This window comes from Leiobunum rupestre, chromosome 2 (genome assembly GCF_980474605.1).
Source record: "Leiobunum rupestre chromosome 2, qqLeiRupe1.1.hap1, whole genome shotgun sequence".
In the NCBI taxonomy this organism is placed as follows: Eukaryota; Metazoa; Arthropoda; class Arachnida; order Opiliones; family Sclerosomatidae; genus Leiobunum; species Leiobunum rupestre.
The window spans coordinates 8,318,067-8,332,109 of record NC_143385.1 but is presented as its reverse complement, the minus strand read 5'-3'; the positions used below and the strand labels follow the sequence as shown (position 1 = coordinate 8,332,109).

Genomic DNA, 14,043 nt, shown 5'->3' with positions numbered 1-14,043 from the left:
TTTATTCATGGATAAAAATTATTATTATTTAAAACTGCAACCGCAATTTATGGAGATAAAACATTTGAGATTTACAATAGACTTGTAGAGTAATGAAAATAAAGTTTTAAGATCTTCTAAAGTTGATATATTTCTTTTATTGAATTGCCATATTTAACATACTTACCTTTATTTACCATTATTTGCCATAATTACCATTATTTGGCATAAATACCATTATTTGCCATAATTACCATTAGTTGCCATAATTACCATTAGTTGCCATAATTACCATTAGTTGCCATAATTACCATTATTTGCCTTATTTAACATACTTACCTTTATTTACCATTATTTGCCATAATTACCATTATTTGGCATAAATACCATTATTTGCCATAATTACCATTAGTTGCCATAATTACCATTAGTTGCCATAATTACCATTATTTGCCTTATTTACCATTATTCGCAATAATTACCATTATTTGTCATAATTACCATTATTTGTCATATTTACCATTATTGGCCATGTATATCATTATTTGCCATAATTAACATTATTTGCCATAATTGACATTATTTGCCATATTTACCATTATTTGCAATAATTACCATTATTTGTCATAATTACCATTATATGCCATATTTCGCATTATTTGCCATAATTACCATTATTTGCAATATTTACCATTATTTGCCCTATTTACCATTATTGGATTTCTCTTAGCGTTACGACCTTTTCCTGGTACTTTAAAAACGAACTTAATGTAATCAAATATGACATGGTCCCAGGGGCAATAAAAGGTTGGTTTTAATCATCCGAGCTCAAACCAGATGAAACAACGGTCTGAAATTTTGATATTTTAAACCTAAAAACAGATAAATATTTACAACTTTCTCATTGCAACTTTATGTCTGACGCCTAACGATGAGAAAATATATATTTCAAAACTGCGCAAAATGGTCCCTTTTTCTGAAATTGCCAATTAAATCATTTCCTTACCAGTAATAAAACCCTGAAAATTTCAAAATTTTTAGTTAAATAGTTTTTGAGGAAAATGGTCTATTCGAGATTCAAATTTTTAGTTAAATAGTTTTTGAGGAAAATGGTCTAATCGAGATTCAAAATTTTTAGTTAAATAGTTTTTGAGGAAAATGGTCTAATCGAGATTCAAAATTTTAGATTAAATAGTTTTTGAGTAAAATGGTTTAATCGATATTCAAAATTTTTAGTTAAATAGTTTTTGAGGAAAATGGTCTAATCGAGATTCAAAATTTTTAGATTAAATAGTTTTTGAGGAAAATGGTTTAATCGAGATTTAAAATTTTAGATTAAATAGTATTTGAGGAAAATGGTCTAATCGAGATTCAAAATTTTAGATTAAATATTTTTTGAGAAAAATGGTCTAATCGAGATTCAAAATTTTAGATTAAATAGTTTTTGAGTAAAATGGTCTAATCGATATTCAAAATTTTTAGTTAAATAGTTTTTGAGGAAAATAGTCTAATCGAGATTTAAAATTTTAGATTAAATAGTTTTTGAGTAAAATGGTCTAATCGATATTCAAATTTTTTAGTTAAATAGTTTTTGAGGAAAATAGTCTAATCGAGATTTAAAATTTTAGATTAAATAGTTTTTGAGGAAAATGGTTTAATCGAGATTCAAAATTTTAAATTAAATAGTTTTTGAGGAAAATGGTCTAATCGAGATTCAAAATTTTAGATTAAATAGTTTTTGAGGAAAATGGTTTAATCGAGATTTAAAATTTTAGATTAAATAGTATTTGAGGAAAATGGTCTAATCGAGATTCAAAATATTAGATTAAATATTTTTTGAGGAAAATGGTCTAATCGAGATTCAAAATTTTAGATTAAATAGTTTTTGAGTAAAATGGTCTAATCGATATTCAAAATTTTTAGTTAAATAGTTTTTGAGGAAAATAGTCTAATCGAGATTCAAAATTTTAAATTAAATAGTTTTTGAGGAGAATGGTCTAATCGAGATTCAAAATTTTTAGTTAAATAGTTTTTTTGAAACCTGTTAGACAGGGTGGAAGCCTCAGCCGTGGTCCTAGTACACCAAATGTTTTGTAAATAGGCGATTTGTTTTTAAATATTGTTAGTGCAACTTTATTTCCGATTTAAAAATGTATATCGTTTTATGCTTTAAACTGCTGGCGGATCCAGAAATGGATTCCTCCCCGTTTTAAAAGGGATTTGTACATTACATTGAGCCAATAAATATTCATTCATTCATGCTGCGGGTATAACACTTCTACAGGCGCTGGTAGGTCAAATGGAATCCTCAGCCGAGGTCCAGCCGAGGTACTTCTTCTAGTACACCAGAGTGCTGCGGGTGGAACACTTCTACAGGCGCTGGTAGGCCACAAATAGACAATGGGAGAAATAGAAGCGCATCTTCCAAATGCTTTTTCGGGCGATTGGATAAAGATGCGCTTCTAATTCACCCATTGGTCCATTTTCTTCACTACTAGCGCCTGTAGAAGTGTTCCATCCGCAGCACTCTGGTGTACTAGAAGAAGTACCTCGGCCCATTGAATAAATTCCCTTTAGGATTTTTCAAGTTACACGAAGGTCTACCAATCCCCCGAGTTTGAACAAAATCGTTGGGTTACACTTCGGGATGTCTCCTTGTAAGAGAAGTACCGAGGCTGCCTACAGGAGCTGGTAAGCCAAAAATAGACCAATGGGAGAATTAGAAGCGCATCTTCCAAATGCTTTGTGGTCTATTTTTGGCCTACCAGCGCCTGTAGAAGTGTTCCACCCGCCGCACTCTGATGTACTAGGAGAAGTACCGAGGCTGGACCACGGCTGAGACTTAAGACCGGTGTATGTGATCAAAAATGTATTCGTGAAGGATGAGAACGGTAAAGGATTCTTACGTATCCGGAAGCGATGGTGGAAGTGTCCCCTCTGCTGCTGGTCGACATGCTGCTGTAGGTGGAGTCTTGGGTGTAGTTCCTCTTGAGGACCAGATTGGTCAGACCGGGAAGCTCTGGAAAGGAAAGCCTGTGACCGGAGCCGGACGTCTCGACTCGCCTGATCGGTTTCAGCTGGCTGTAGATCGACTCCTTCTTCTCGTCGCTCATGAACACCAGCGGGTTCAACTTGAACTGCCCGTTCACGTCAGGGGTCAAATATTCCGCTCGCTTTGAACCCCACTTTTGGCGACCTACAAGATATTTTGCAATCAGTGGGGTGACCAGGGGCGGATTAACCCTTTCAGCGCGTCTAGGCACAAAAACATTTGGCGCCTATAGGCTTCGAACTTAGTTAATATAGCGCCATCTGCCTTAATATCCGTAAACTAAATATGTGAAGAAATAGCAGACACCTTTTGAAGTTCTAGGTTTTCCGGTTGAACTTTCAGCTGTTATGCAAAGATAATTTTGAACGAGCAGACAGCTTTCATAAATTTAATTTAAAATTTGGTCGGTAGGCAGCGATACTTATGACCACAATTGAAACTACGCACGATGCATATTGGCATTGTCTTATGGGTTAGTTAGTTAGTTAAGTAGGGGCAAGACAAGTACTGGGACCTCGTGGCTGGGTGAAAACTCGGAACAACTCCTTCTGCGTAGAGTTTGCAAGTTCTCTCCTCACTGGTTTAAGGGGTTTTCCCCCGAGATCTTCGGTTTCCCCTTCGATAAAAACTTGTTAAGGTTAACGGTAATAGTTAGTGTAGGGAGCTGTTGGCTCGAACGCGTGGCATGCAGGGCTTGCCACCACCCTCCTACGCATTGTAATCCGGTCACCTGAATTAATGGCTTCAAAAGTCGCTTGATGACTTAGGCCTAAGGTGGTGTCTAGGGTATTAGCCTAGCTGATTATTATTATTATTATTATTATTATTATTATTATTATCATAGTTTTGGCGCCCATAGAAAAACGCTGCCCTAGGTACGTGCCTATTCAGCCTAATGGTTAATACGCCCCTGAGGTGGTGGAGTAGTTAGCAATTGCCACTAGAAGTAAGAAGCAATTTCGCTTCGCAACAAGAGGAGCCGGTTGTCTTATACCTTACTAGCATTAATACCCGGTTTCGCCCGGGGTCTTAGTTTTAATGAATTAGATCTGATTTGAACGCTGCAGCAAAAACGCAACACGCGTAGCAAAAAGTCCTGAACTACTTAAAAATCCCAACTAAACCTCCCCTTCTACGAAGTCCCTTTTTTTTCACACTAAACCGTTAAAAAAGTGAAAGGTCGAGACGGGTGCAAGGAACTCAAGAGAGGAGATAAAGTAAAATAGATAAGGGAAGCAAAGAGGTGAAAGTCCAAAGTCGAGTAAAATAAATTTGAATTATGAGTAAAATTTAATTAGATTAATAACCATGTCACGTATTTGGAATTAGGCACGTTTAGTTTGAAAAAGGCCCTGAATATTGAGTTAAAATTTCAAAGCTCTAGAGCTGACCGTTCTCGAGTTTTTAGGAATATGACATACAAATAAATAAATAAAAGGACAAACTTTCAGACTTATTGTTATAGATAACGAGATATCCATCTTACCGAATAGCTGGTATCTGCTTTTTTAGGGACCAATTCTCACCCCGTTTCTCTTATCTGATCAGATAACATCACACGAAGCTCTTTAAATCATTTACTTTGAGATCTGATATCCCCAGGATTTGGGTCCGTTTGCGCAGTTCCCATTTTCGTGGTTCACGTTTGAGCACTTTCTCATTTGTGCTTTTCCTATTTGCGCGGCTGTGCATTTGCGCAGATCCTCAATAGCGCAGTTTACCATTTGGGCAAATTTTCCCCTTTCCGCAGCTCCCTCGTTTGCGCAGTTCTCCATTTGCGCAGTTCACCGGTTGCGCAGAATACCATTAGCGCAGTTTTTCCCCATTAGCTCGGCTTCTCATGACGTAAATATTGAGTACTAAGCCATTTTTCCCTAGCCTAAGCTTGCGGCTTCCACAAAACCTAACGGTTCTAACCTAACCTTTTCAAAATGGTATCGTACGCTAAGTAATGGCAAATGAGAAAAACGCGCAAACGGGAACTGTGCAATTGGACCATTACCATCTCAGATAAGAAGCAGATCATAAAACGAGTTAATTATTTATGTTTATCTTTTTATTCAAATAACAGTAAACTAGTTAGACATAGAGGCTCTTTCCATGAGCGCACCCAGAGCGACCTTTCGGTGTCTCGGCATCTGAACGGTCATGAAAATTACGCGACGCGATATCGCCGCCTGTTTCCATTGTCGAATCGAACCCCCACTGATGAGTAGATCGCTCCATTTGTAGTGGCACTTTGAAGCATTTATCCTAATATCTTCTTTCTAGCCCAATGCGGTGGATTAAGTCAAACTCGACTTTCACCCAAACTAATTTGACTTACGCTTACGCCACAAATTTATACGTTCATATAAATGTAAATTTGACGGTGAAATTAGTGAAGCAGTTTGGATATATAATTCAGATTGTACCTGATCATGTGAGAAAAAGATAACGGATTGATATGTTCAGATAGAAATTAGAAGCGCTAGATTTACCAGTTGTTTTTCAATTCGGAAATTGGCTAAGAGGCACACCGAGTATAGAAGGAATAAGGAGAGAAACACCCAAAATGTAGTGAGAACGATGCGATGACCGTTTCCAAGAAACAAAAAGGAGCGATATTTTCTCCCCGGAACACCTCTTTTGTCGTGCCAAGAAGGTCGACCCCTTTTATCGCTCTAACCCGTTTCCATGACCGTTCAGATGCCGAGACACCGAAAGGTCGCTCTGGGTGCGCTCATGGAAAGAGCCTCATAGACAATTAAGGAATAATGACAACAATGTAGTAATTTTGTGCTAACCAAACAACAGTGAACCAGCTTACTTTTATCTAAAATTGGTTAATCATGCTGTTATTAGATACAATAACAGAAAAAATCTAATAGCCCGAGACATTTTTCTAAAATTGTTTCAAAACATAATTTTTTTTTAAATTATCTCGTCGGGATTAGAAACTAACTAATTTATGGTAATTAAATATGATTAATAAATTTAAATTAATAGCCCTACGGCTTCCAACACTGGGAAAATATGACAGTTTTTAAGCCTCGACCACAACAGCTTTTTTACAATATAAAATTAACAAATGGGTGAAAACAGTCAGGTTTTCGGCGCGCGCTTCGTATATTATAGAGGTAATAGAGCTCGCTGAAAGAGAAAAAAATTACGCGAGACATCTACATTAATATATTGCGGGAAGCGCGCGCCGGAGACTTGACGCTTTTCACGCGATGCCCTATTTTATATTTAAGGCCGAGGCTTAACACACTTTTCCATATTTTTCGCGCGATTTTCCGTGGAAATTGGTCGTTTATGTGGGCCAAAATGATAATATATATTTTCTTAGCCTTTTTGACGTAATAGGGATATTAATTGATATTTATGAGACTTATTTAATTAAAATAACATAATTTTTAAAGACACACTTAAAGGCAGTAAGGTTGATAAAATTAGCGAAAGCTAAACCTTAAACAAATTTGAATAAATTTAAAAACTTACAAATAGCTCGTACCGATAAGTCTTCGAGCAAACAAAATGACGCGAAACTAGGACCAAATAGATCTTCGAGTGAAAAATTAAACTAAATTAAATAAAATAGCCAGAATTTCCAACGGTAGACCGGTTTCGTCCTATTTGGGACTCGTCAGTACCGGGAAATCTGGCTTGCGACTATTAAACTGAAAAGAGAAACTAAGCCTAAACATTAAAAATTTCAAAACGAGAAACTTACAGACACTTAAAATTAACCCCGAGATTTTCCCAACTCTGGAAACTTATAACGTATAACCTCTATCATTGAATTGGGAATAGTCCCGCTAGAATGACATAGGGGCGTTCGGGAGTCGTGGTTACGCGAAACAAATTCTGAAATTTCGAGTCGGCACACTCAGCCGTCAACTCTATCATTATACGGAGGCGCCATCTATAACTTTCAAGGTCGAATATTGGAAAAAGTCATTTTCATAATATAAAGCTCCCGTCGGATGGCGCCACCGACAAATGATAGAGTTCTCAATTTTGAAAAATTTGTTTCACGGAAAGCAGATTGAAACTTTAACTCTAGCGGTACTATTCCCAATTCAATGACCTCTATGCTTGAGCTTATAAATCCCGCCACTAGAGGGTTCAAGCTTATAAAAAAAATTAATATGGAAGATTTTTACTGCGATTAAGTTGAAGATGGCGCTACGCAGCACTAGAATGTTTTACCGCTTATGTTTAACAACGGCGCGCGACGCATGCTCCGTGTAACGTGTAAAACTGTGCCATCATATTAATAGAAAAACAAAGTACGCTACTGTCTTGGAAACCCTAAAAGCGTCTGCTTATACGAAATGCGACATAAGAGCCAAAAGTGTGTCAACTCTACCTTTGTACCTTTTAAAATATTTACTGAGAGCGAGTCTCAGAATAGACTACATACTAACGTACTAGTTGGAATAGTACTAGCAACGCTATATTTAGTCTATGGCCTAGTGCGATTTTATTCTTCGATTTACTCGCCTATTCGTTTTCACTCGGCGGCGCTGGAGAAAATTTCTGATTTTGGTGACGTGTTTTTCACTTAATAATCAGCTAGGCTAATAACATGGTACCACCCATAGAAATCTCATAGGTAACTAGAATGCTGCCGCCTACGGCCGAGCTTGACGCCAGTTCGCCTTGAACCTTCAGCCAATGAGAGGCCGTAGAGTGGTTCCGCCAAGGAGGATAATAATCCTCCTTGGATCCGCTACTATAGCGGGAGATAGGTAACGTCATTCTCTCTGGTGACATTAAATTCTTGGCAGAACCACTCTCTGAGCTCTGATTGGCTGAGATCTGGCTATCGTCTGCCACGGCATTTGGCCCATTTGCCAGTTACAGGGCAGCATTCTAGTTACCTATGAGATTTCTATGGTACCACCTTAGGCCCAAATCATCTAGCGACTTTTAATGCCATTAATTCAGCTGGCCGGGTAACAATGCGTAGGTCGCAAGCCCTTCATGCCACGTAAGGCAATTATTACCGTTAAATTCTATGAGTTTTATGGAAAGGGTAAACTGAAAAACTCTGGGAAATCAACTTTAACCAGTATGAAGAGAACTTGCAAACTCTACGTTCCGTGTTTTCACCTAGTGCCACAAGCTGGGATCGAACCTGTCTCCTCATGCAGCGAGGCGAAAATGCTAACCCCTCTGCCATCCCACGTAATTCTGCAGTTTTTATTATAAATAACTACAAATGTTATTATTGAAAATAATAATTTATTTTTATAAATAATTTTTTTAACAAATAATAATTTATTGTTATAAATAATTTTTTTTTTATAAATAAAAAATTATATATTTGAAATCTCAGGCGTTTTGGCTTTCAAAATTGGCTTTTTAAAACGCGGGGGGGGGGCTTTGTCCACTAACCTCAGGAATATTATTTCATTCCTAATATTTCAGGGGTTCTGCGAAAAAGAAAGCTTGCTCTTTCAACGAAGAGGTTAACCCAACACCCGAGTACGTGTAGGGGGAACTTGAAGGAGTTAAGACGTACCTTTTTGTGTACAGCCTACACCTCCTACACGTTTCCCCCACACGTTCGCTGTCTAACTTTAGTCCTAAAGGGAGATAGATGCTTTGGTCTATACACTTTTGATATTATATACTTATACTTATACCACAATTAACATAATAACAATAAGTATGTCAATTAGAAAAAAAATATCATCGAACTGATTTTTGGAGCTTTTGCGCAATCAAGGTTTAGTTCTCAGCACAGAGCCCCCTAGTGACTAACTATGCATAACGCGGAAAATACTACTACCAAGGACGATATCACCAGGTGGCTATCTCCAATTTTGTTCAAACTCGGGAGTTTGGTAGACCTTCATGTAACTTGAAAACCCTAAAGGGCAATGTCTCCAGAGGCAACCGTTTTGCCATGGCAATCAAAAATGTTTTTGACAACACAAAATGGAAATTTTCCCTTTGAATATAACTTTTTCATTATTTTTTATTTATATTTTCTATTTTTTTTTTAGCATTTTCAAAAATTTAAATTTTTTACAGGTCAGATTCCCATGTTATTTTCAATGGGAAAATTTCCATTTTGTGTTGTCAAAAACATTTTTGGTTGCCATGGCAAAACGGTTGCCTATGAAGACATTTCCCTTGAGGATTTTTTAAGCAACATGAATGTCTACCAAATCCCCGAGTTTGAACCAAATCAGTGCGTTACACCTCGGGTCGTCTCCTTGTCAGTTCGAGTGCGAGTCCAAGTCGGAGTCTGGGGGCCTATTCTGTAAATATTCGAAATCCAATTTTCGATCGAAAACTAGATTTCGAACTTCGAGATCTCGACGAATGGTATTCGGTAAAGATTTCGAATAAGCATAAATCAATGCAAATTGTCGAAGTCGATCTCGACATGGTATAGGGTATCGAAATCGAATTCCCGTTCGAATGTTTACAGAATAGTCCCCCTGGCGAGAATGTCAGTGTCGAAAAAAGGTTCGGTCAGGAAATTAGCGTTAATTAATTATTAAGCGTTAATTTCTTTGACCTGAATTTTTTAGATAGCCGGCCTTTTTGAAATGGGAATGTTGGGAAGCTGTTTTCACTGGAATAGAGTCACTCACCCTTTTTGCGTCTTAGAAGGAAATTGTGCAGCCAACAGAGAGGACTGACTGTGCAGATGGTGACGATGATCGTGACGAGCAACAGGGCGACGCACACTGCTATCACCAGGAGCTTCTCCCATTGAGACAACTGGAACATAATCTCTGCAAATAATAAGATACGCAAATTAATTATTTCATATTTATTAACTAGATGGGGTACCCGGTATTTCCCGGGAAATATAAATATTGGTGTTATAATGTGTAATATCTCTTCTTATGAAAATTTTGAACAATTTTACAATGATTATTTCACTATTTAAATTTTATTATGTACTTAAATTACAATTTAACATTTCTTGACCCAAGGAATACCCCAGGAACACCCCAGGAACACCCCAGGAACACCCAACGAACACCCAAGGAACACCCAAGGAGTACCCAAGGAGTACCCAAGGAAAAATTGCCAGAGACAAAATTCCAACACATTCAACACGAAAATTGAAAGCTTCTATAACTGTCTCCCCGCATAGCACCGTAACCAATATAACCAACTGGTTAATGATAATTTTAACCAATTATACGTTGATTACATAATAATTTGCCTTTTATTATAGTGTCTATAGAAGAAGGTTTTTAAACAAAAATGCAATAATTAAAGCTTTCTTCGTGTGTATGCCTAAAGAATTAAGAAACAGTGTTGGGTACAAATTTCATTGGACGAACCTTTACGCTGAGCGTTTTACGGGCGGGGAGGAAGACAATTTTCGAATTTCCCCTTCCGACGGCAGCAGGCGCTAAAGCGTCTAACCAATGAAAACTGTACGCAAGAAAATGCACGACTTTGGACAGGTTGCTTGTGTGTGTTTGATGCTCTTCGATTTCAAGATTAATCAATTTTTCTCTCTAGAGTGTACGGGATTTCTACAAATGCTGGACAACTCAATCGAACCTTTTCCGAAATCTTCTATTTGTCATTCGTAATGTTGGATAGTCAGCGATGTATGTCATAAAAGCATTTCTTTTAATGAAATCTTGTTCACGGGATATGACGTAAATAACGTCACTTACAACTCGGTGACGAAATACGAGTCATCTACTTTATTGAAGGGAAACGGAGGTCAGTGAAGTCGATATTGGCCGATACCGTTATTAGAAACATATTTTCAGAAAACATTTAAAAATAAGAAAATTTTCGATTAACTAATAGTACGGGTAAAAGAGGCCCAAAAAGAGCTCTCCAGCGGCAAAATTGGTCCCAACTTGCAATGTGGCCTTAAAATTCTATTTTGATGTCTACTTTGAGGATCCGATGAGTCCGCAGCGATGCGGGGTGGACAACACAGTTTTTGGGAGGGCAAGGGGGCAGGAGGGGGCAGTTGCCCCCTAAATTTTCTTTCACCATATTGAGCCGTGTTTGGTGTTGTTCCCGATGGTACATTTCACCCTGAGTCGAATGCGACCAACCACATGCCCGTAGGATGAACCATTTCCGAGTTATGGCCGAATTTGTACTGACTCGCATGGTTTTTTCTCTAATATGAAAAAAAATCCCCAAATGTTAAATTTAGGCATCCGGTCAAGTTGGGTATCGTTTCTGTGGTATGTTTTAACGTTGAGTCGAATGAGACACGCCGCGAATCGCTGGGACTAATAGTTTCGGAGGTATGACCAAAAGTACACTAAACAAAGGTTTTTTTTTGGGATTTCACTAAATGTTGAAAAGGTATATCAACCATTTCGACAGGACCAACCATACTTTCGGATCTTACGTATTATTTTGTGTCGAATCGAATGAGACCAACCGCAATTCCGTAGGATGAATCGTTTCTGAACTATAACGAAATATGTGCGAACCATAAATGGTGTTTTTTTCCAAAAGTTCGAAAATATTCATTTAAACCACCACCCGTGTCTACAAATTTCTCCCGGGCGACCATAATGTATTCATCTTACAAACTACTAAGTGCTGAATCGAATGAGACCAACCGCAGCGCCGTGGAATGAATAGATAACGAGTGATGACGGAATTTACATTAGATAGCCTTCCACTCTATCTGAGTGGGTTACTCTATGGAGTGGGTGGAACATTTTAACAAGTTGAACAAGACATAATTAATTTATGTTAGCGCCTATTATACATTTTAATTTAATTCAATGTTAAACAGAGGCACACTGATGAGAATTTATGTTACATATACCCAAGGCATCCCCTTGGGCCCAAGTCATCGAGTGACTTCTAATGCCCTTAACTCAGGTGGTCGGGTAACGTTGCACCCCTTGAAAAATTGAAGAAAGATGTGATAAATTTTCCAAACCCACAACCCACAATCACTGCTAAAATAGCGAGAAAATAGTATGTTTCCCCTTTTAGAATAGAAGCATACGTAAGATACATCCTTGGACTTTGTACTCAAACGTTATAACTAAAGCGTCTTTATTTCGGAAGAAAAAAGGAGGTAAAAACTATTTTTGAATAAAATTAAGTTTCGGAATTTTTGTTAAACATTTTATATTGGCTATATTTGGTCTATATTAAGGAAATATTTTTGTAATAGATAAACGCCAATGGTTGCCGAACTAACAGAGATCACAACGATTTGTCACCGTAATTACATTATATGACTTCTTGTCTACCCATAGTGAAAAGATCTACGAAATTGGCTCGCAACGTTGGGAGTTAAAGCCCAATGTAGATGGCGGTTTTTGTGCATTTTGATATGGTTTTCGTTTCGTATCTTTATTTATATACGAGACATCGCCATCCAAAAAAAACTACGGATATGAATAGCTTAATCTATCCAATTGATGTAAAAGTCAAAATTGTCCAAAACGCAATATTAAGCTAACTTAGCCACTAAAAGTCGCGTGAACAAAATATTTAGATTTGACAAATCCAGGTATTCTGAATAAACAAAATATGTAAAAATATTTATTATATGCAATCTCTGGAATTTTGTCCCAAATATCGCACTTTTGGAACACTATGTAATGTCGGAAATGGCTACGCCAACAAAACGTCTGTAGCAAATATGTTTTCTTCAAAAGCTTAATTTTTTGGAGGGTTTCGTAGGTGCGAGCTCTATTGGGCGTTATCAACCCCCTCAGTCCTTTTCGGAGTAAATGTGCCTCTGAACGAACCAAACACGTTTTCGTCGCCTGAAACGAATATACGAGGAAGATAGAAGTTTGATTCGCGGCATCAACGCCTTGGCACAACGTGACCTGGATCAAGACAGGAGCAAATATTTTCTTTCCCGGGCGAGGATCCATCGATTGGTCTCGACGCCGATGTGTGCTGACATCTTTCATATTTGGCCAAATTACCAAATAAATCTTCGCGCTAGTTTGCCCGTTGATATTTATACAGGGTGCTCAAGTGCTCCCGCGATCAGCTTCAAAATATCACACTAGAGCCCGAGTAAAATTATCAGACTCTAAAATTTCTTAAATTGTGAATTTCGGAAATTTGCTCAAATGTGTTGGGCTCGAACCTTAATGCAATTATGCGATTCAAAGATTTTAAAAATTTTGAGACTGTAAAATGAGCGAAATTGTGAGATGTTAAATTTATCAAATTCTGGGACTGTAAATGAGCGAAATTTTGACACCCGAAAACTTTCAAAAATTTTAGAGTAAATTTTTTTTCAAATTATGAGACTAGAACTTTAGTGATGTCCATTAGGACTCGAAAACTAAGTAAATTATGAAATTTGAAAATTGAGTAAATTATGAAACTCGAAAATGAAGTAAATTATGAAACAAGAAAATTAAGTAAATGGTTGAAGCCTTTGACGAAGCACGGTTAATAACACCAACAGTCCAACAACACATGACCGAAACCAAGTGGCGAAATTGATGCTTTTAGGAGCAATTCATTTTACGAACGTTGCCCCCCCCCCTCCTCGACAAAGTCACCGACCCCGCGAGTCTGCGCGAGAGCATTACTGGAACGAACGGGCCTCGTCAAGTGGCTGTGAAGCACCCTGTATATTATCTTCGTTAGGGCTGGTGGGTCCGGCGAATGTTGCGTTAGTAGTGGATACGGCCGTGTACGCTGTTTGCTAAGGACCTTCTAAGCGGTTCTGTCAATTTACCCACCGAGCTCCATATTAACAGCTGTGGCCAGTCAAGAACGTATTTTAGATTAACAGAGAATATGAAGTCGCGATTATGGCCTCTGATTTAGCGATTCTCTTAAGATATCTTACCGGGAGATTTTTCAGGGTTGTTCAAAATGTATTTTATAAATGCAAAATGCAATATGCAAAAATACCATTTTTAATTTATTTTGAGTAAAAAAAGTATTTCGCATTTTAAATTTTTGATTTTGTGGGTTTGATATCTGAAAAAACATTTTGAAAATGTTTTTACTATGGTGCCATCATCGCAGCTCTTGTAGATGGCGATACTCAGCTTCTCACTTATTCAGAAGCA

At 37.5% G+C, this 14,043-nt stretch overlaps 1 protein-coding gene across 4 annotated transcripts in view; it reads right to left on the bottom strand.

Moving 5' to 3' along the window:
* The window catches only part of LOC149956012 (synaptotagmin-A-like), a 109,940-nt gene that overhangs the window by 16,783 nt on the left and 79,114 nt on the right, over nucleotides 1–14,043 (bottom strand). For all 4 annotated transcript variants that reach the window (XM_090165360.1, XM_090165359.1, XM_090165361.1 and 1 more), the window contains 2 exons: nucleotides 9,628–9,771; nucleotides 2,886–3,175 (listed from right to left, as the gene is read on the bottom strand). In XM_090165360.1, the coding sequence (XP_090021486.1) occupies nucleotides 2,886–3,175; nucleotides 9,628–9,771 (434 nt within the window). The remainder of the gene's footprint in view (nucleotides 1–2,885; nucleotides 3,176–9,627; nucleotides 9,772–14,043) is intronic.